The 23164-nt window shown below is 41.3% G+C and overlaps 1 protein-coding gene across 1 annotated transcript in view; it reads left to right on the top strand.

Moving 5' to 3' along the window:
• The first annotated feature begins 7228 nt into the window (after positions 1 to 7228).
• LOC106913126 (heat shock 70 kDa protein 12A-like) overlaps positions 7229 to 23164 on the top strand; it is a 49183-nt gene continuing 33247 nt past the window's right edge. Inside the window, exons 1-3 of the mRNA XM_088002619.1 lie at positions 7229 to 7440; positions 12726 to 13073; positions 19927 to 20259. Of these exons, the coding sequence (XP_087858745.1) occupies positions 7365 to 7440; positions 12726 to 13073; positions 19927 to 20259 (757 nt within the window). The 5' untranslated portion in view covers positions 7229 to 7364. The remainder of the gene's footprint in view (positions 7441 to 12725; positions 13074 to 19926; positions 20260 to 23164) is intronic.

A 23164-nucleotide genomic window follows, 5' to 3' on the forward strand; every position in this document is an offset into this window, starting at 1 on the left:
TGTTCATAGTTTTGTTTTTTTTCTAGCTGTTAGTTGATATGCTAAAATAGCAATAGTAATTTGTTAGCTGGCTAACATTACGTAGCATTTCTGTTTTGGAAATAGAACGTATTTAGGCTCTAATCTTATTCACATTTTTATAGTATAGACTGGGGTTGCCACCCGTCATGGAAAATGCGTTATCATATTAAACACTCCTCATTTACGCAAGTTTCACCACCCGCTCAGTAGCGACATTACCTGTAGCCACACGTCCAAAACTTGACAATTATGCCAAACACCCGCTGCTCCATCACGTCCTGAGAAGTTAAACTCTTACTACGATACGATCAAGACATGAGGAGGAAGACGCTGTTTTAGATAGATAGATAGATAGATAGATATTAACATTTCGTTGGAGAAATATTCTCTCTCTCTCTTTAAAAAATAAAAAATTCCCTTCTGCGGGTGGTCTCTTTCATCCTCTGAGCTCGGGTCCTCTACCAGAGGCCTGGGAGCTTGAGGGTTCTGCGCAGTATCTTGGCTGTGCCTAGAACTGCACATTTCTGGACTGAGATGTCTGATGTTGTTCCTGGGATCTGTTGTAGCCACTGCTCCAGTTTGGGGGTGACTGCCCCGAGGGCCCCGATGACCACAGGCACCACTGTGGTCTTCACCTTCCAGGCCTTCTCCAGTTCCTCTCTGAGGCCCTGGTATTTCTCCAGTTTCTCATGCTCCTTCTTCCTGATGTTGTCACTTGGTATTGCTACATCCACCACAACGGCTTTCCTCTGTTCTTTGTCCACCACCACAATGTCCGGTTGGTTCGCCATTACCATCTTGTCTGTCTGGATCTGGAAGTCCCACAGGATCTTAGCTCGGTCATTCTCCACCACCTTTGGGGGTGTCCCCCACTTTGACCTCGGGGCTTCCAGTCCATATTCTGCACAGATGTTCCTGTACACTATGCCCACCACTTGGTTATGTTGTTCCATGTATACTTTACCTGCCAGCATCTTGCACCTTGCTGTTATGTGCTGGACTGTCTCAGAGGCCTCCTTGCACAACCTACACCTTGGGTCTTGTCTGGTGTGGTAGATCTGAGCCTCTATTGCTCTGGTGTTTAGGGCCTGTTCCTGTGCAGCCAGGATGAGGGCCTCTGTGCTGTCCTTGAGTCCAGCTTTTTCCAGCCATTGGTAGGATTTCCTGATATCAGCCACTTCAGTTGTTTGTCGGTGGTACATCCCATGTAGGGGCTTGTCCTCCCATGATGGTACCTCTAGCACCTCATCCTCTGTTCCCCATTGCCTGAGACATTCGCTGAGCACATCGTCTGTTGAGGCTTTGTCCTTGATGTATTTATGGATCTTGGATGTTTCATCCTGGACAGTGGCTCTCACACTCACTAGTCCTCTGCCTCCTTCCTGTGCTCTATGTCTGCTATTGTTCCTTCTGGGAGTGAGACCCCTTCTGTGTGGACGACCTTCCCTCTCTTCGTAACCATCCGACCACACTTCTCTAGTCCGAATGACATCCCAATGTCAGTGCTGTAGATCCTGGTGGTGTGGATCAGTGAGTCGATGTCTCGCTCGCTCTTGGCGTACAGCATGATGTCATCCATGTAGAGGAGGTGACTGATCGTGGCCCCATTCTTAAGTCAGTATGGATCCGTAGCCAGTCTTGCTGATGATTTGGCTGAGGGGATTCAGGCCTATGCAGAACAGCAGTGGGGACAGAGCATCTCCTTGCAGTTGGCTTCAAGGGTGGTTTTCTACCCTTGAAGCCATATATATATATATATATATATATATATATATATATATATATATATGGTTACATACCATCATGATTTCCTGATATCAGCCACTTCAGTTATTTGTCGGTGGTACATCCCATGTAGGGGACCTTCCCTCTCTTTGTAACCATCGGGCCACACTTCTCTAGTCCGAATGACATCCCAATGTCAGTGCTGTAGATCCTGGTGGTGTGGATCAGTGAGTCGATGTCTCGCTCGCTCTTGGCGTACAGCTTGATGTCATCCATGTAGAGGAGGTGACTGATTGTGGCCCCATTCTTAAGTCGGTATCCGTAGCCTATCCGTAGCATCTCCTTGGTATATGCCACATTTGATGGACACTTGTGCAAGTGGTTTGCAGTTGGCTTCAAGGGTGGTTTTCCACAGCCCCATCGAGTTTGCAATGAAGGCTCTTAGAGTCCTATTGATGTTGTACATCTCTAAGCATTCAATGATCCAGGTGTGTGGCATTGAGTCATAGGCTGGTAACTTGCACCAGCCTGGATTCGAACCCCGGTCTCCCGGGTGGTAGACTGGTGTCTTACCCACTGAGCTATACAGTCAGCTTATATGGTTACAAAGAGAGGGAAGGTCGTCCACACAGAAGGGGTCTCACTCCCAGAAGGAACAATAGCAGACATAGAGCACAGCTACAAGTAGCTGGGAATACCACAAGCAAATGGTAACCTCGATGAGGTCACAAGGACAGGAGCCACAGCCAAATACCTCCAACGAATAAGGCAAGTCCTGAGAAGCCAGCTCAATGGCAAGAACAAGATCCGTACAATAAACAGCTATGCCTTACCAGTAATCAGATACCCTGCCGGAATAATTAGCTGGCCAATGGAAGAAATGAAGGCCACGGATGTTAAGACTCGGAAGCTACTAACCATGGATGGAGGGTTCCACCCCAAATCCAGCACCCTGAGACTGTACACGAGCCGTAAGGAAGGAGGCAGAGGACTAGTGAGTGTGAGAGCCACTGTCCAGGATGAAACATCCAAGATCCATAAATACATCAAGGACAAAGCCTCAATGGACGATGTGCTCAGCGAATGTCTCAGGCAGTGGGGAACAGAGGACAAGGTGCAGGAGGAACCATCATGGGAGGACAAGCCCCTACATGGGATGTACCACCGACAAATAACTGAAGTGGCTAATATCAGGAAATCCTACCAATGGCTGGAGAAAGCTGGACTCAAGGACAGCACAGAGGCCCTCATCCTGGCCGCCCAGGAACAGGCCCTAAACACCAGAGCAATAGAGGCTCAGATCTACCACACCAGACAAGACCCAAGGTGTAGGTTGTGCAAGGAGGCCTCTGAGACAGTCCAGCACATAACAGCAGGATGCAAGATGCTGGCAGGGAAAGCGTACATGGAACGACATAACCAAGTGGCGGGCATAGTGTACAGGAACATCTGTGCAGAATATGGACTGGAAGCCCCGAGGTCAAAGTGGGGGACACCCTCAAAGGTGGTGGAGAATGACCGAGCTAAGATCCTGTGGGACTTCCAGATCCAGACAGACAAGATGGTAATGGCGAACCAACCGGACATTGTAGTGGTGGACAAAGAACAGAGGAAAGCCGTTGTGGTGGATGTAGCAATACCAAGTGACCACAACATCAGGAAAAAGGAGCATGAGAAACTGGAGAAATACCAGGGCCTCAGAGAGGAACTGGAGAAGGCCTGGAAGGTGAAGACCACAGTGGTGCCTGTGGTCATCGGGGCCCTCGGGGCAGTCACCCCCAAACTGGAGCAGTGGCTCAAACAGATCCCAGGAACAACATCAGACATCTCAGTCCAGAAATGTGCAGTTCTAGGCACAGCCAAGATACTGCGCAGAACCCTCAAGCTCCCAGGCCTCTGGTAGAGGACCCGAGCTCAGAGGATGAAAGAGAGAGAGACCACCCGTGGAGGGTGAGAGGGGAATTTTTATTTTTTTCTTATATATTACCCACTGAGTAATATATATATTACTCAGTGGGTAAGTCACCAGACTACCACCCGGGAGACCGGGGTTCGAATCCAGGCTGGGGCAAGTTACAACAGTGAAATTGAGCTATGCAATGTGGGTCCTTAGGCAAGACCCTTGGAGCTATATAGCCTACCTCATACCATGGGAGACATTGATAAGCACGACATGCCGGCTCAGACGTCGCCCGGCCAAACAAGGTCTGCGTCAGGTGCTGGGGAACCAGAGCACCTTGATGAAAAATGGGCTACTGGAACAAGACGGAAATGGGCGAGAGATGAAAACATGGATCTGTTGGAATTCTACTACTCAAGTAACCCTAGTCAGAGGGGCTACATGCAAAGACTGAGGGTGGAATGGTTACTTCGACACCCACAGTCTACAATGACTGCTAAACAACTAGTAGCTCAGTGTTCCAACATCCGCAAACGGCAACTCCGCAAACGGCAACTGCTGTCACAACTTGAGATTGACGAGGTACAATTACAACGGCTGAGTGAAGTACCATCAGAAAGTCTCATTGAAGATGTGAATGCAGCATTGAGAACAATCCCTACCAACACCATAACAGAAACCAATAAGCTGTTATACAACTCAGCATCAGTGATCCTTGAGATGCTTGGCTATAAGAGCAACCATGAGACCCAATATCCACCATGGAAAAGACGGTTAGAGGCTAAGATCAAGATAACAAGGAGGGAAGTGAGCCAACTGTCAGAGCTCCAAAGGGGTGCAATGAAAAGATCAGTACCCAAGAGAGAATGAAGCCCGGAGGATTAACCGGCTCTTCTCCACCCAACCAGCTAAAGTGTACTCTCAATGGCAGGGTAATAACAACAGAGCAGACCCACCAAGGCTGGAAACTGAACAATACTGGAAAGGCATATGGGAAAGGGAGGCGTCCCACAACAGCAATGCACAGTGGCTAACCTCTCTACGAGAGGACCACAGCAACCTCCCTGAACAAGCCCCGGTAACCATCACTGTGGCAAATGTCCAAGAAAGAGTCTCGGGTATGAAAAAATGGACAGCACCAGGACCTGACAGGGTCAACTTTCTATATGTATCTTTAAAATGATAGTGGCACAAAAGAAAATCTTTGCAGCACAAACCAGCACAAACATAGCACCAATGACACCAATGTTGTTTGATTTCATAAAAGTGGGGGGCTGGTTGACCTTTACACTTTCATTAATATCTTCAAAGCCAAAGCAGCACAAACGAAAATTTTTGCTGCACAAACCAACACAAACATAGCTGAGTTGAATGACACCCATTTTGTTTGATTTGAAGAATGTGGGGGGTTGTTTGACCTTGGATGACCTCTAGAAACATTTCTTTATATCTTTAAAATGATACCGTGTTTCCCCGATAGTAAGACACCCCCGATTGTAAGACGTATCGGGGGTTTCAGGGGGGTCGGCTAATATAAGCCGTACCCCGAAAGTAAGACATATGTCTTACTTTTGGGAAAAAAATTGTCGAATTTTTTATTTTAACCATAAAACAGAAATGAGTGGCGCTCATTTGGATCAGACGGAGGCGGCAGATGCGGTGATGTATGGAGAGGGGGACGGTGCGGACGTGGGCAGGAGGCGGCGCGCAGCTAGATGAGAGGGAGGCGGCAATACCCCCGTGTATCTTACTTTTGTGTTTCCCCGAAAGTAAGACACTTTCGGCAGTGGCGCAACTGGACATTATTCAAGTGGATGCGAAAACATAAATCTCCCCCCCCCCCCGGGAAGGACCGTCAGGATGAAGGAGCGACGCTCTTCCCCCCCCGGGGCGAAGGTGCATGAAGTGTAAAAATTGTTACATTTACCAAGTAAATGCGAGAGGTGAAGGAGCGTGAGGCGCCCTGAAGTGTATGGGAAAACATAATCGGCGCGTCGCCCCCTCCAGGCGGGGTTTTCTCGCCCCCGCTGGTGCTGTGCCCCTATGCGTTGCATACGCTGCATACCCACTTTTTGCGCCTCTGACTTTCGGGGAAACACGGGGATATTGCCGCCTCCCTCTCATCTAGCTGCACGCCGCCTCCTGCCCACGTCCGCACCGTCCCCCTCTCCATACATCACCGCGTCTGCCGCTTCCGTCTGATCCAAATGAGCGCCGCTCATTTTTGTTTTATGGTTGAAACAAAAAATTCGACAAATTTTTTTCCAATATAAGACATATCCCGAAAATAAGACATAGTGGGGCTTTAGGGGATAAAAAGAAAGTAAGACACTGTCTTACTTTCGGGGAAACACGGTAGCAGCACAAACGAAAATTTTTGCTGCACAAACCTGCACAAACGTAGCACAAATGTTTGACACCAATTTTGTCTGATTTGAAGAAGGTGGGGGGGCCAACTTCACTCAGGTGAAGGACTTTTATAACAAAGCTACATGACACATACATTTTTAGTTATTTAAATTTGAAGTTCTGTTTCCTATAAATAGTCAGAAGTTTACAAGCTACACAAAACTGAATCCTAAGTTTAAATATTTTCTAATCTTTTCTTGCTACAGTGGTGATTTTAAGTCAAAGTTAAGCAAATACTTGCCACACTGGTCGTTAGAAGTTTCCTGTAGAATTCTTCCTGGAAGGGATCGTCTGTGTGTGTGGATGTGTTGGACTTGTTTATCCTCTTTGCCGTATCTACGTTTCCAGTGAACAACCCATCATTTAAACAGAAACGTGGCACAAACAATAATGTGAACATTCCACAAAGGTGAATCATCAACTGTCAGCACAAGAACAACTTTCAGTTTGTCCAGATATTTTGTTTCAACACTTTATTAAATATTTCCTCATAAGTAAGAACTACATGTCATTTCAGGACCATGCAAACCAAACCTTAAAGCAATGTAATTTTAAATGCTTTAATCGTATATTCATACTCATAAAAAAGTCAAGAAAAAAATCTTATATACAGTATTTCTATTTTCATAAAAAATGAACTTTTAAAGCAGAATAGTGCTATATATTTTATACTTTTCCCTACCCAAGTTGTCATTGCTGTATCATTTTCAGAATTGTAAAGCCAATGAAGAATAAGTTCAATATTTTCAAACAACATTACTGAGCAACATGAGAGAGCATACAGAAACACTGTTTTAATAAGAGAAACCACCCAGCACAGCCAAAATGAAGTGCCTTTAAATGATATTTGTAGTGAGTGGGAGCCATGCTGTATGTAAATTAAATTGTATTGAGCATGAAAGGGAATTTAAAAAGCAGACACTCTGGGACACAAGAAGAGTCACAGTCATGGGACAGTAGGGTTTTTTTCTGCAAAAAAAAAACCTTCCAACAAAGGTTATAAAAAGACTGAAGCTTTCAAACTCCTCATAAACCATTTTCTAAATGGATATATTATCCATGTTCAGAAAGAATTCATTATTTGATATTTAAAGGATTTTGCATTTCATCACATAAGTGTAGAGTAGAAACCTCCATTTGAATATATTTAAGTGCTTAACTGGCAGAGGAGTAGCAAAGTAAAGGAGAACTAAACTGTCAGCCTGAAAGCTGCCAAGCTGGTTTATGCTCATTCTAGCAGCCGCTCCCTTCACAACAGCCACAGCAACAAAGATTAAACGTCTCTGTGAAGTTGTTACTTGAAAAAGTTATGTTCTTCATAACAAGAGAAAAATTTAGTGGCTGGATTTTCAAGAATATAATGATCCTTGTGATTTTCCTACAAGGTAAGAAATTATTCTATTAAAGGTCAATGTGTTGGGATAATTTTTAACCTTTTCTATTTAATAACCTCTAACAGATTGGTCATTGTGTACCTGGCAATTCACTGGTGTTGAATAACAATAAATAAATTTATCACACTGTAATATTATGCTTGGCACTAACAAGGCATGAAACTGTTAAACTTTGTTGTTCAGATATGTAATGTCTTACTAAAACAACAGTATCAGCCAGCATGGCAACTATTTTATACCTTTAGAAGCTTAACAATAATAAAATATAAATTAATTAAAGGCATTATTAAAAAAGACAGTTTTGCATCATGATCACTTTAGATAGTAATAATTTAACCCTACAAACTATTTTTGGAAAAATGGATTAACTAATTGAATCATGCAGAGCTTCGGTAAGTATCATTACTCCATGATAGTCTACAAGTTGTGTACCATTAGGTAAGAGATGCAGCAGATCCAGTGTAAAAAAGCAATGATCAAACAATGATCAATAAATTATAAAATAATTAATTGAATTTCTGAAAGTTTCAGCTAAAGATGAAAGTCGATAAATTATTTGAGGGAAAGAGTTAGAAAATTCCTGATACTCGGAATGGTAAGCACAATCAACCAGATTCAACATTCATAGTAAAATATTTCTAACTCAAATATAGTTTAAGGCTTCAAAACAGTCACATCCAAGATAGCTGCCGGTCAAGCATGTTTGTGAATGTCTGTAAACAATTAAGTGGAAAGTGGACAAAAACTTTGGATAAAACACCTTGAAAGACTTCAGATTACTGACAATTGAGTGGAGAAGAAGGACAGTAAGAAATGTCCAAGAAGAAATAAAAGCAATCTTTCAAACAATTGGAGGCTTGTGGACTTATGCAAATGGAGATCAATCAAGAGACAATAGAGGATGCATCTTAAGTTAAAGCAACAGGTATGGCTGAAATACTCAAAGAACTGAAAGAGTTTTGATCTGAAACAATAGTTTGTTTCAGCTCTTTAAACGCAGAGTTAGATGTGCTACATGCAGATTTTAAAAAAAGGATGGATGGAACCAAACACTTCTAAGAAACAAATGTAAATAGATATCTTGCCTTGTGACCAACTGACACAAAATTCATGCTGCCACACGAGATGTACTGTTCTCAATATTTTTAATATTTGTAATATTAAAAAGTATATATTTTTTCTGTCTTAGGAGTGTTTGGTTTGGCAATTTGTTGACAGTCCTGTGAACCTCCGAGCACTTGAGGAGGGATCGGTGAGAACGGCTGGCCAAAATTAGCGTTCATAAATCAGATCAACATTGAGCTAGGCGCCGCTTACTACGCGGAGCTCAAATATTCAACTTGAAAACAACTTCGCTGCGGTAGATTTAACGGCACAAACCTGCACTAACAAAGTAGCCCACTTTGGTTTGTTTTGGAGCAAGATGGGGGGATCCATCTTGTTTTGGAGCAAGATGGGGATAAGCAAGATGGTCATCCATCTAGGGGGGCAAGATGGATGACCTAAAAAATAATTTTTAATATCTCAGAAACCAAAGATGCAGAAATGAAAATTCTAATGGCACTAAACCTGCACAGGCTATTTGCTGGATTTTTTTACGTGGGTGGGGTTTCTGTGACGTTTATTAAAAACTCAACAGACACGAAATGTCAGAGTTACTAGAGCCACATTAGCAGCATTGAATTAAATCTCCCGTTCGTTGAGCATCTCTGCGTAGTGCAGCAGACTTAACTGATCATGCAGGGTCTGTCCAAGGCTGTATGAGGCCTTGGGCAGAATTTGTCTTAAGAGCCCAACTTGCTGCTAAAAACATCAGCACCTCTAACAACTTCTGTGTTAGATTCAGTGAAATCTTGGAGAAGGGGAGAATTTTAATTGGCCAGCCTAAAAAGCAATACGTTATATATAAATTTAAATTCCCCTCTCACCCTCCGCGGGCGGTGTCTTTCATCCTCAGAGGTCGGGTCCTCTACCAGAGGCCTGGGAGCTTGAGGGTTCTGCGCAGTATCTTGGCTGTGCCTAGAACTGCACATTTCTGGACTGAGATGTCTGATGTTGTTCCTGGGATCTGTTTGAGCCACTGCTCCAGTTTGGGGGTGACTGCCCCGAGGGCCCCGATGACCACAGGCACCACTGTGGTCTTCACCTTCCAGGCCTTCTCCAGTTCCTCTCTTAGGCCCTGGTATTTCTCCAGTTTCTCATGCTCCTTTTTCCTGATGTTGTGGTCACTTGGTATTGCTACATCCACCACAAAGGCTTTCCTCTGTTCTTTATCCACCACCACAATGTCCGGTTGGTTCGCCATTACCATCTTGTCTGTCTGGATCTGGAAGTCCCACAGGATCTTAGCTCGGTCATTCTCCACCACCTTTGGGGGTGTCCCCCACTTTGACCTCGGGGCTTCCAGTCCATATTCTGCACAGATGTTCCTGTACACTATGCCCGCCACTTGGTTATGTCGTTCCATGTACGTTTTCCCTGCCAGCATCTTGCACCTTGCTGCTATGTGCTGGACTGTCTCAGGGGCCTCCTTGCACAACCTACACCTTGGGTCTTGTCTGGTGTGGTAGATCTGAGCTTCTATTGCTCTGGTGTTTAGGGCCTGTTCCTGGGCGGCCAAGATGAGGGCCTCCGTGCTGTCCTTGAGTCCAGCTTTTTCCAGCCATTGGTAGGATTTCCTGATATCAGCCACTTCAGTTATTTGTCGGTGGTACATCCCATGTAGGGGCTTGTCCTCCCATGATGGTTCCTCCAGCACCTTGTCCTCTGTTCCCCATTGCATGAGACATTCGTTGAGCACATCGTCCGTTGAGGCTTTGTCCTTGATGTATTTATGGATCTTGGATGTTTCATCCTGGATAGTGGCTCTCACACTCACCAGTACTCTGCCTCCTTCCTTACGGCTCGTGTACAGTCTCAGGTTGCTGGATTTGGGGTGGAACCCTCCATGCATGGTTAGTAGCTTCCAAATCTTAATCTTCATCGGGACCTTCATCTATTCCATTGGCCAGCTAATTATTCTGGTAGGGTATCTGATTACTGGTAAGGCATAGCTGTTTATTGTACGGATCTTGTTCTTGCCATTGAGCTGGCTTCTCAGGACTTGCCTTGTTCGTTGGAGGTATTTGGCTGTGGCTCCTTTCCTTGTGACCTCATCGAGGTTGCCATTTGCTTGCTGTATTCCCAGGTACTTGTAGCTGTCCTCAATGTCTGCTTTTGTTGTCCTCAATGTCTGGGAGTGAAACCCCTTCTGTGCAGACGACCTTCCCTCTCTTTGTAACCATCCGACCACATTTCTCTAGTTCGAATGACATCCCAATGTCAGTGCTGTAGATCCTGGTGGTGTGGATCAGTGAGTCGATGTCTCGCTCGTTCTTGGCGTACAGCTTGATGTCATCCATGTAGAGGAGGTGACTCCTCTACATGAGGGGCCTATCTGTCCCCACTGCTGCAGAACAGCAGTGGGGACAGAGCATCTCCTTGGTATATGCCACATTTGATGGACACTTGTGTAAAATCTCATATAAAGTATAGAAAACAAAAACTTTGCAAAGGTATTGGAGTTTTAAACAAAGTAAAAAATATTTTAGAATTCTCAACACTCCAGACTTTATATTATTCCTTTGTTGTTCCATATCTGACTTATTGTATGGAGGTTTGGGGCAACACATATAAAACTAACACTAAGCCTTTGTTTGTGACACAAAAAAACACTAATAATTTTGTACAAAGTGATTCCTAGAGAATATACAAATACATTGTTTATCCAATCAAATATTTTCAAATTGATTAGGTTCATTTAAACATTTCACCAGTTACATTTAAAACTAGAAAGGCATTATTGCCATTTAATTTACAAAAGTATTTTTTGTCTTAAGCTCAAGTGACAGAAATAACTGAAGGAAGTATGATTTCAAAAGTAGATTTGCACAGATTACTTTAAACAAATATGTATTTTGGTGCATGGAGTCAAATTATGGAATAGTTTGAATCAGGATTTGAAAAAGTGTCCTACTTTAAACCAAATCAAAATACTCTATACAGAACCTCCTGAGAACAGAAGAAAAAAGTGTCTTCCAATTTCTCTATTGATGTGATTTCCTACCCAGATAGCAGAGAATGATTGAATCAACGTTGAAAGTGGTCGGTGACTTGTATGTTGAATCAACATTAGGGTTTCAATTATAACTGACATTATATCAATATTGATTCAACCATCATCTGAATGTGGATCTACATGCAGATTTGGTTGATTTTATATTGAATGAAAGGTAAGGATTAATGTACATTTTTAGGTCTGATAGGTCTACATCATAACATGCCACTTAAAGTTTCTTCTCTAGTGTTAAACACTATTTCTTTGGCAGATGATGGGTAAACTGTGTACAAAAGGTTTAAAATGACAACATGGGTTTGATATAACATTATTTAAGAAAAGAGGGACAGATCTTTAAACATATTTAACTCCTTTTTGACTGTCAGAACAACAGTCTATTGTCCACAGAAGAACAGAGTCCATGAAAATAGCTGAAAAACACAAGAATAAAAGTGAGGAAGGTGCCGATTAGAAAGATGATAAACATTTGAAAAGTTCTGAAAGACATTGAAAGATTAAACACTGTACTGGTTACAGGTCTGAGAACAAATACAAACCATATAGTTCCCTATGTACACTCACTGTTAAATTAATATTTATCTTAATGTTTACGTATACAACTACATTTACCTAGAAAGCTGCAGTATAGTGTAGCATTTATGATGCTGTACTCATGTTAAAATGAGGGAATCTATCCATTCATCCATCTATCCATTTTCTGCTGCTTATCCGGGGTCGGATAAGCAGCGGATAATTAAACAATATTAAACATGGGTCATTTTGTATTGTAGAGCAGTGACATTGGCACACGTTCACTGTTGATAGACCTTGCTAAAAGAGTGTCACAAATATTAGCAATTAGGTGGATTGGCAGAGAGAAGCTGGTGTGACTTCACCTATAAAACATCCACTACACCACCTTTCTAACCAAAACATTGAGAGATATCTTTCCTATATATAAACACCTCAAGCTGCATCATCTGAGCCAATAGCTAAAACTTTCACTTAAGTGATTTTTGGAGAGCATTAAATCCAATAAATATAATTTATGTTTTTTCTATATCCCACAAAATGCCATCTCATCCATGGACAGTAGTACAAATATAAGTAAGAAAATAATTAAATCTCAGAGTTTAATATTGAGCTAAAGACTAATTGTCTGTTTTTTCTTTTCTTTAAGCCTCCCTGTATTCTTTGGCGGTTGGAGAAAATGTTATTGAGGGAGCAGAATCAGTTGTGCTACCATGCCACTACTCAGGTATTTTACCAGAGCGAAACCCCACAGTGATCTGGAGACGCTATGATCTCAAACCACAAATTATCCATCTGCGGCGAGAAGAAGATGATCTTCGTGGACAAAATCAACGTTTCAGTGGACGAACATCAATGAAATCTGATGCTTTAGATTCTCTTGACTTCAGCCTCACCCTGAGAAAACCTCACCTCTCTGACAGCGGTACCTACACCTGCATCCTCAGTGATGACAGAGAAGAAATCAAAGTGACAGATGTTCATCTGCAGGTTGAAGGTTAGTAACTAATTTTAAAGTAATACATGTTGATTTTTTTATGTTTACTGGCCATTGAAATGTGGTCACATGTGACTTTCACATGTGACCACATGAAAACTGCACATGTGGTTCACATGTGAAGGCACATATGTGATTTTGGAACGTTTCATGGTAAAGTCCCATGTGATTCCCATGTGATACACGTTTTCACTTGTGATCACATGTGAAAACATGATTTTCAAGGGATTTTTTTTGTAAAGGCTGTGGCAGCACTACGTGGAGCTCATAAAAATTATGAAACTTATAAGTTCTCCCACCTCAAAAATAACAACGCTACACTGGAAATTTTACCAAGGAAATGGTAGATTGATTGAAAGAGTGAGAGCTGAGCAACCAGAGGGAAAAAAACTGGGTAGCTGGCTCTCTCATTTTTTTTTTCTTTGCTAGACCTCTCATATGATGTACTTGCTGCACTGCTATGTTGGTAGGTCCCCCCTCATACTGTAATGAAGGAGTTGAAACATTTATGACTGACCCATTGCTATAAAATACACATATAGAAGCACAGATGATTTGTGAAGGTGAGTAATAGATTAAAAGGTAGAGACAGGAGCGGAAGTTGCTACAGGGTCCAAAGTCATGGGAAGAAGGTACCAGGAGTAGACACAGGGAGACGACATAAGGATCCAGCGGAAAAAACGACACGTGAGACTATATACACAAAAGATCAATCAACAAAATGACAAACAGCTGTAACCAATTTCCAGGGAAACATCAAAAAGATGTTCAAGTTCAGTCTGGTGGCGTGTTGTGCAGCCGGTGGAAACCACAAAGAGGATATGGCCTTCGGCCAGACGGACCATGGAGAACCCATGCAGGAGGCCGGCAGCATTGATGCAGAAACCCACTGGAAGACAAGGTTCAGGAGGAGCCGGAAGCACTGCACAATGAGCAGGATCTTTCCTGGAAATCCTACTCTGAATCTGAGGACCAGTCTGAGAGCGGGTCAGCACAAAGTTTGCCCAACCCTCGCTAAAGGAGTGCAGGATGTCGTGAGCTGGTTGCACGGTACAACATCTATTCCGGCATCCTTTCTGCCAAAAAGGCTTTCAGTCACCAAGAAACTCAAAACTGACAGTTGTGACATCTGAGACATGATTCCAGAATTAGAAATAGGTTAAATAGGTAAAAAATGCTTTAAAGGACTTCTGGCTGAATGGCGGTGGAGTATCAATGAATGTATGATCTCCTGATAAACAAATAAAAAAAAATGCTTTAAAAAAACAAAATCCTCCTACAATGAAAAAAGAAAATAGTTGAACCAACTTAATTGAATTTCTTCAATTGGTAACAAGTAATTAAATTAAGTTTATCCAAGTTAATTTATTAATGTGGATTAACTTGACAATTTTAAGTCAATCTTATGCAAATCATTTAGTTTGCTTCACATAAAGAGCTAATCTAACAAAGGATTTTTTTTCCTTAAAGTTTTTTTGGCTCAGGTGGCCTTCATTTGAGAGTAGTTAGACAGGAAGGTGAATAATGAGAGTTAACACATGCGGCAAAGGTCATCGGGCCAGGAATTGAACCTGCGACAGCCACATTGTGGACGAAGACCTCCTAATAAGAAAAAAAAATTGCTCCACAGAAAAAAAAACAGCCTTTTTCTTTTATGAATAAGCCATGGTTCTACATTAGTGAGAGAACTGGACAATAAAAGTTAAATGTACTGCAACTTAAAAACTTCTTAACCCACACCAGATCGGCTGCGTGCTGCTCATGATGGACACTCTGCCGATGTCCATTATAGGTGCGTTCACACTGCAGCCTGAAGTGACTCAATTTCGATTTTTTGGCAATACCGATTTTTTTTGCCGGGGCTGTTCACACTGCCAGTAAATGCGACCTGTATGCGTTATGCAGTGTTAACAGGCCAACGACCTGAAAGTGTCCCGCATGCGCAGCAGAGGACGCTATAGCGTCAGCGTTCTAAGTGTTCTGCCAACTGTCATAAAAAGAAGAAGTGCTCAGTGCTTGCGGAAGTAAACATGGAGGCTAACGGTGGAGCTTAGCTTACATGTTTGAAGTTGTTGTCCGGCCGAAGCAGCATATTAACTTAATCCTCGTATAATCCATCATGTTGTTGTTTTTCTTCCTGCTTGCGTGTATCAGGACGCATAATAGTGAGATTTGTTAAGAATCAGTGATGTTCAGTTTGGATGAATACGACCTGGACGTTAGGTCGGATACGAATCGGATACGTATCGGATACGGGTCACATTCGAAAAAGAATCTGACCTGTGCTGTTCAAACACCCATGAAAAGATCAGATACAGGTCACATTAAGTCAAAAAAAAAAAATCGGAACTGAGTCACTTCAGGCTGAGGGAGGGGAGGCTTAGCATACTGTTAGAATGCGGGGGGTTGTGGGTTAGAGGATTGCAAAAGAGGGTGGGGGTCTGGAGGTCTGATTGTACACTGACACCCCCATCCCTCTTCCGTACATCCGTCCCCAGCTTTGACAGTAGTAGGAAAGTATTCTCAGTAGCAGGAAAGTATTCTCAAATCCAAAACTTGACAGATATGCTATTTTATTTATGTAATTATGAGTAATTATATAAATAAACATTACTGATTTACTGTAATTCAGTAATGTGTCTACCAGAGAATTCCTCTAGTCATTAACTTTCATTAGAGCCCTCATTGATGACTGTATGTCGAAGAATTGAGGAGTTACAGACATTTGAAATGTGTATATTTGAAGTTTGTATTGAAGTTTGTAAGTCTGTTGTCCAAGTGTGCCATTTGGAGTTTCCAAATGGCACACTTGGACAACATCTGATATGCAGATACTGATAAAGATACTGTACATCCTCAAAAATAAACATGTCCAAAGTGACATTTATTTTTTGTGCTATTTTGATCATTCTTGAAATCCACAAGCAGAATACTTTATTCTTCACATTTATTGTATTTTCCAGTCCATACATTCAACATTCAACATGCATTTACAAGAAACAAAAATGAAAAATCTGGGTGAAGCAAAGATTTATTTTATTTTGTGCTACAAACGTAATAGCTACAAACTACTTACAGTGTTTTTGACTGCAAAAATAGAACATTTAGCTTACCATCTTCATAAAGAGACCAAACGTTTGTATGTACTCCAAATTGTTCAAGAGCAGTAGCTGAATTAAATTGGGTATACCTTTTCAGGCATTTTTAGGGATTTTGGGGGCGAGGGCTAATGGGTTAATATTAGAGATGTGCCGATCAGGTTTTTTCCTGCCGATACCGATACCGATCACCCATGATGGCCGATACACCGATACCGATCACCGATACCGATCACATAATTATTATTTATTTATTTTTTATCATAAACACTACCGGTTACATTATGTGGAAAAAGGAACCATGAATTCACCGTAATTTAGACAAAAACTTGTTTTTAATAACTTTTTCCAAGAAGAAAACTAAACAAAACAGGCATTGTGCAAATTGTACTGCTATTGATAATACCATCTTTAACAGACTGATACCATATGAAGGCATAAAACCTCTCAACATTGCCAAAAAGTTCAAGTATAAAACTTAACATTCAAAGGCAAATACACGATCCATTACAATAAACAATCCAGAGTTACTGAAAGAAAACTTCCTGATAGCATGGCGGCTAGCTGATTACTGCTAGTTCTGATTGGCTGTTTCTGACTGAGAGGAGTAATTATGCAGATCAGGGAGGAGATCGATTATTTTTTCAGAGATTATCTGTCTCATGTTAGGACAGCGAAAGTTTTAATATGTATGTAAAATGTATTTTTTTAAAGTTAGATGCTGCAGCTTTAAGCAGAGGTTCGGTGTGAGAGTCACTACCAGGTGGAGCAGAAGCGAAGCTCCGTCTGTCAGATATTACTACCTGTAGCGTAGCAGCGGTTTAACAGCGAGAGAAGAACCAGCGTCTTACATCGCAGCACGAAGACTTAAATAATTTTGCGGGTTATTTGTTTAGCTTTCTGACCGTCATACTAATCCGGGTGAGTGTTTGTAGCTGTGCGCTGCTTTACCTGCTATCTGATCCTCCGTATGTCTTTTTTACTGCAGTAAGCCTCAATGTAGCCAAACTCCGTCAAGTTTGGCATTGTTTTCATGTCGTATTAGCTTCGTTGTGTTGATGCATTTTGACCTGCTTCAATTTTCCGCAGCAACACGCAGCAAACTTCCCCATTCACTCAGTGCATTATAGTTGCACATCGCTTAAGATTTGTTGCTGCGCGTTTGCGCAGAGTGAAGGAAAGAGGAGACCAGCTGCACAGGCAGGCTGCGAAATGAGAAGTAGGTGATCGGTATCGGTAAAAGAGACAATGATCGCCGATCACCGATCATGCACTTTTTCACAAAAATCGGCCCGATTATGATCGGTGACCGATCGATCGGCACACCTCTAGTTAATATATCTAAGGAATCTTTAGGTTTGCAGTGAAAATTGACTCCTGTTATAGGTATTTTCCAAATCTACATAAAAGAACCAGGCAACATATGAATTTTATGGCCAAACTTTTTGAAAAGACTCAGTTTGCTGATAAGACTTGGCAAACTGCTCCTCCGGGCCGTTCACAGAGCATTCTGCCCTCTATCAGCTAGAGACGGCCTTTTATTTGGGAAAAGGAAGAATGTAAAAGATAAACAGCAAGAGACAGATGGCAAGCTCTATCTACACACACAGGTCATCTAACCCTTTTCCTTGAGAATGATTTCTCCCAAAGGTGGAGGGAACGATCAGTTCTTCTTGGAACACAGATACTTGGTACCAAAAGTATTCAACACATCAGTCAAAAAGTTTTAGCACAGACAAGAAAATCACATCACTACTGCTTAATGTAAGACTGATTAGTAATCTGAAGTAATAATGAATGATATATAAATGTAAAAACACAAAATAGAGATTTTATAGAGATACATATGTACTTTTATGTTAGGGTACTAGTACAGAGTTTGTGAAGAGGCTTGTACACATCCATACCTGAAGATCTTTCTTTAGTAAAAGTAAAATAAAGGTCAGCTTCATATTCCTTTATATTCCTGTTGCATTCAAGCAATCCAAGCTTTCAAATTACCTGGGGCCTCAAGCATAAAAGAGTGCACAGTTTTCACACTAAAACCTGAAGTACAAAAAAATTTAGAAAAATCGGATGCATAAAGCCGTCCTCATGCATGTGGCCGCACACTAGGGGTTGAACGACTACATATTTTTTAAGGTCGACTACATCATGATAATAGTCGAGTCTATGGATGTCATAGTGACGTAAGCGCAAAAACCCTTCACAACTACTTGGGGGCTTTATCAGCTATTTTCACGGCAATTATTGACACCCACTCCCCTTCTGCCGCTTTTACTGAGTCTAGTATGCAGAATTAAAAGAGCAATAAACAGATCATTCTTCGTGAGCAGCAGAGAAAAGTTCATTGCACAAAGTCGTGTCGGACTTTTTTTTTCCAAACACCGGCTGATGCTGATGATCTCTGGATAGTTACTCGTATAGGAGTCAAATTATCACACTGACCACAATGGTGCTTTTGGAACATCACAAACTAAACTTATTATGAACGGATCCCGTTTGGTTACAGTTGAATTCAACAGAGCCTCCTGCTGCTCCTCCGCCCGATGCGCAGCAGGGCGCTCTGCTGACTGAGTCGGTTCGGCTCTCTGAACCGACATGCAGACGGCGCCTGAGATCGCCTCTATCAGATCCTCCGACTTAGTTTCCAGATGTAGTCAAACCATAACTTTATAAGAGCGATCTTATAAAGATCTTTACGCTCTTTAGAAGCGTAAAGATCTAAAGAGCGTATTGAAGGTTAAAATCTTCAATACGCAGGGTAACGCTGATCAGTTGGGGGTAGTTGAGGGATAAAAAAAGCCTGACATCATGACACGTTGTCCCACATTACTCCGGTAGTCTTTTTTCTTTCTTTTTTTTTTTAAGGAAATTTCGGCACTAGTTTATTTCAAAGCAATCTGACTGTAAGGGGGCAGAGAGAGCGGAGCGGGGGGAGGGAGGCATGGGCCCAGCGAATGGAGGACGGGAGTTGGACTCCTGACTACCGTGGGCTAGGGTCTGTGTATGCGGGGCGCCGTGTTAACCACCGCGCCGCGCAACGCCCCTATTGCGGTAGCCTATGCTGTAATTTACAGTTTGTCTTTGTTAAATTATTTACATTTTCATACAATTTGAGCTTTCTGACGAACTCACCTAATCCACCTTCTTTCATTTCCTTGGAAAAATCTGTTTAGTCGTGACTGCGACTAGTCGACTGGCCCAGAAAAAAGTCATTGCAGAGAAAAGAATCGACTAGTCGACTAATTGGTGTAACCCCTACCGTACACCTTTCCTTTATAAATCCTGATTTGTGGGAAATGGAGCGCAGCTACTGGTCTGCCTATCGCCACCCATAAATACATATGTACATAAGTAGAAATACCTGGAAGTCTGCCACCATGTGAAGCAGTAACCATGGCAACGTCCTTGTTTATAAAGCAGTTTAAGTATTTATAATAATAATACATTTTAAATAAAATGTGCCCTGAAAAAGTGCTTTCAGGGCACATAATGTCACCTCACAAAAATAAAAATAACACATTTTAAAGAAAAAATTCCAAATAAATACATAAATAAAGAGATCGAGCAAATGCGTGTTTGAACAGTAGCGCGTTCAACCGGGATTTAAAGACAGTCAGCGTGTCAGTGGGTAATATGGATGTTTATTCTAAACAGCAGAATCATGTGTCTAAGTTGTACATTTACAGAATAGAGATGCTTACAGAATAGCATAAACAAGTAAAATTGACTTTGCACTTTTGTTTTCTCAGTTCAACAGGTGGAGGTAACGGTGCAGGAAGGAGAAGAGTCTGCAATTCTGCCCTGTGAAACAGCTGACATTGAGGACGACGACACTGTGGAGTGGACCCGCTCTGAACCAGAATTCATGATTGTCCATGTGTATCAGAACGGCAGCAACAAAGCTAAAGAACAAGACAAGTCTTACTGTGAACGTACAAGAATGAATAAAGAGCAAGTTAAAAGTGGAGACCTCAGTCTGACCCTCAGAGACCCCAGAGAGAAAGATAGTGGAGTCTACATCTGCACCATCAACAGGAAAAATGACGTCGTCAGACAGAAAGTTATTCTTCATTTTGTCAAAGGTCAGTGGAGCAGATTTACATGAAGCTTATCTGTGCAAGCTGGGAAACATTTCTGATGCAATCTACAGTTTTGACTGACTGAAGAGCTACCTCTACAGCACTTTGGTTTTTAAACCACTTTATTAATAAATGATGATGATGATGAGGTATGTTGCTGGATAGAATATTTTTATGAGTTTACAGTGGAGTCAGTGTTTTTTTATTCTAGTATCTTTTTAACAATAGAAATGATCCGGTCCAACATTTATTATGTTTAAATCTAGTGAAGACAAACAAACACATTTCTTACTGTATTCCTATTAAACAAATATTAAATGAGAATAGAAGAGCTTTGTGTGGAAAAATCCAGTCTTCTCTACCAGAGGTGTGACCAAGTCACTGTGTTGCAAGTCTCAAGTAAGTCTCGAGTCTCTGTCCTCAAGTCGAGTCAAGTCTCAAGTCAGGAACCTTTAATTTCAAGTCATTTCGAGTCATTTTTATTTTTTTTAATATAATTTGCAATTATACATAAAATTCAAATAATAGACCATTTGTTCTTTTTAAAATCTGTACTTATCTCAAATGATAGAACATGTGCAACTGAACACTAAGTATAAAAAACATTTTTAAACATCTTTATTGCGCAGTTCTGTTAAACTTGATATTCAATAAAAAGACGAAAATGCTGACATTTCCACAGCACAATACACACAGCAGTTTTTTCCTCTTTTCTCTGACCTGGTCACTGAGTGAACATGTATTTTTATGTGTCCATGTTTGAGTGACACGAGAAACAACAAATATATCAACTGAACAATTAACAAAAAATGCAATTGAAGGATACTGTATTTCATTTAACTATTCTGCATTGCATTTGCAGAAGACCAAACTGGCCAAAATATGTAAGTAAATATGGGCCAGATATTCTAAACACAAAATTTATTTGGGACAGTCACTGTATTTGGTCTGTTTTAATAAATAAACCACATGAAAAAAATCAAAATCATTGCAAATAAAGTGGAGTGGTTTTGAATTTGGATGTGATGGTAAAATAAATCTGTCAGGCCAAGTGGGTTAAATCTACAGCCAATTTCACATCTCAATATTGATAAAAACATGTGTGAATCAAGCTGGTCAGAATCACTAAACACAAAATAAGGAGCTCATTATTTTATGTCTTGCTCAGTTAACTATCCCACTTAGTGTTATATTCAGGGTCAGTGAGATTGTAAATTTTTTATTTTTACAGAAATTTTTTGAAAGATGGCCAAAAACAAACAAAAAAATAAAATAAAATAAAAAAACGGGATTTTTATTTATTTATTTGTTTTTCCAGCAAAGCTATACTACTTGGAAAAGGCTTTTGTGCGACATGTGACAGTAACGCTGGTCACAGTAGACTTAATGCACTGACTGCAGTAAACAATATAATATCAATATAATTTCCCAACGTAGATGTCTTCAAATACACCAACCATCCTTGGATGATACTAGACCCGGCTCATCATCATGATGGGACAGAGAGACTCTGTTCAGGTCCAGAATCTGAATCCTGAGCTAACACGGTGCACATTATGTGTGGAGGCATTTGATGGACCGGATTTATGGTAAATCATCACCAATTTAACCCGGAGTACACATGCTAACACGAAGTTAGCTAGAGTCAACAATCTTACAGCAAAAGAAAAGTGCCACCTACCGAGCTTTGTGAAGCTTCAAATGCCGGACAAAGTTGGAGTCGTGACATCTCCATCCGATATTCTCTTCTTGCATGTTTTACAAGTTGCAGTTCGTTTTTTATTCGAAAGTTCAGAATCTACGTAGCCAAAAGAAGTTACTCGCGGAAGAATATTCCAGCGGTTATTTCGTCTTTCATTCCCTGAGCTCTGTAGGATCGCTAAGTTTTTTTTAAATGTCCAAATCCCGTTCATTTGATTGGTTGTGCTGCAGCTACGCACACATACATACATAAGGAGAGAGGAAAAACAGAGTGACGGTCTGCGCATATTGATACGGAATGAGTGAAATTAATTAATGACGCCACTTTATAAATAATATGTTTAAGACTTTGAGTAAAAATATAAAGTCTTTTCAAGTAAACAGCTTCAAGTCGAGTCAAGTCTCAAGTCAATGGCATGAAAGTCAAAGTCAAGTCCGAGTCTTTGAGCATTTTTTCAAGTCAAGTCTCAAGTCGTGATTTTAACGACTCTAGTCTGACTCGAGTCCAAGTCATGTGACTCAAGTCCCCACCTCTGTTCTCTACTATACAAAAGCTTGTAGAAGCGGTTACAGCTATAACAGCTATTCAAACAGAATAGTAGTTGTCGTGTTCTGCTTGAAAAGCTGTGGGAGGAATTTGTAGAACTCCCATAATAACCCATTATAGCATTTCACTACCTAGACCACATGTGTCAAACTCAAGGCCCGCGGGCCACATGTGGCCCGCCATGTCATTTTATGTGGCCCCCGGAGCGTTTTATAGGCCCATGATTGACTTAAAATAGGTTTTGAGCACGAATTGACTACAAACTACATCTCCCATAATGCATTCCGATTGTTACTAGCAAACATTACGGCTTCTCGCCACTAGAGAGCAGCAGAGTCACCTTAAGCTGCTTATTGATTTTACCAGCGAATAAAACTGAGACATTGACAAGCTAACATTAAAACGTCCAAGAAAAGAAAAATCGATTTACAAGTAAGACTGTGAATGAAGATGTGTGTGAGTTGGTGTCAGGACGGCAGGTGGCGCTAGACTTTTTTTGTTATCCGTTATCTTGACCGGCAACATAAAAAAAAATCGGTCATGTACTATTTTTATCCGTGAAATTACAATAATATAAACATCGGCTATTTAGCAGCATTTTATGCGGTTTAGTTAATATTCACCGTGAATCCTGATCCCATCACCAATTAAGCAGATAAA

This window comes from Poecilia mexicana, unplaced genomic scaffold (genome assembly GCF_051168715.1).
Source record: "Poecilia mexicana isolate PSO_F unplaced genomic scaffold, ASM5116871v1 scaffold_2, whole genome shotgun sequence".
NCBI classification, from domain to species: Eukaryota; Metazoa; Chordata; class Actinopteri; order Cyprinodontiformes; family Poeciliidae; genus Poecilia; species Poecilia mexicana.